This window comes from Eimeria mitis, genomic scaffold (genome assembly GCF_000499745.2).
Source record: "Eimeria mitis Houghton genomic scaffold, Emh_scaff4855, whole genome shotgun sequence".
NCBI lineage: Eukaryota > Apicomplexa > Conoidasida > Eucoccidiorida > Eimeriidae > Eimeria > Eimeria mitis.
In genome coordinates, this window is record NW_013573155.1 from 343 (window position 1) to 748 (window position 406).

Here is a 406-nt window from a genome sequence, read left to right on the forward strand (position 1 = left end):
CAGCAGCAGCAGGAGAGAAGCAATAGAAGCAGAGAAGGAAGAAGCAGCAGCAAAAACAGCAGCAACAACAGAAAAAAAGAATACATGTGTAGTGCTGCTGTCTGCTCAGATGCCATAGAAGCATCCATGGCGGCTGTGCTGCTGCTGCTGCTGCTGCTGCTGCTGCTGTATCTGCTGCTGCTGCTGCTGTTGCACTGCTGCTGTGTCTACCGCTGCATCTGCTGCATCTACTGCTGCTGCATCTGCATCTGCTGCTGCTGCTACTACCCCTGCATCTGCATCTGCACCTGCTGCTGCTGCTGCTGCATCTCCATCTGCTGCTGCTGCTGCTGCTGCTGCTGCTGCTGCTGCTGCTGCTGTATTACCTCTAGCTGGACCTTTCTGTTAAGAAACCAGTCTTTGAGCT

At 53.7% G+C, this 406-nt stretch overlaps 1 protein-coding gene across 1 annotated transcript in view; it reads right to left on the reverse strand.

The window, feature by feature from the left end:
- Positions 1 to 105: 105 nt before the first annotated feature.
- EMH_0078090 (uncharacterized protein) overlaps positions 106 to 406 on the reverse strand; it is a gene marked incomplete at both ends in the record, with an annotated part of 4,148 nt that continues 3,847 nt past the window's right edge. Inside the window, one exon of the mRNA XM_013499951.1 lies at positions 106 to 381. Within this exon, the coding sequence (XP_013355405.1) occupies positions 106 to 381 (276 nt within the window). The remainder of the gene's footprint in view (positions 382 to 406) is intronic.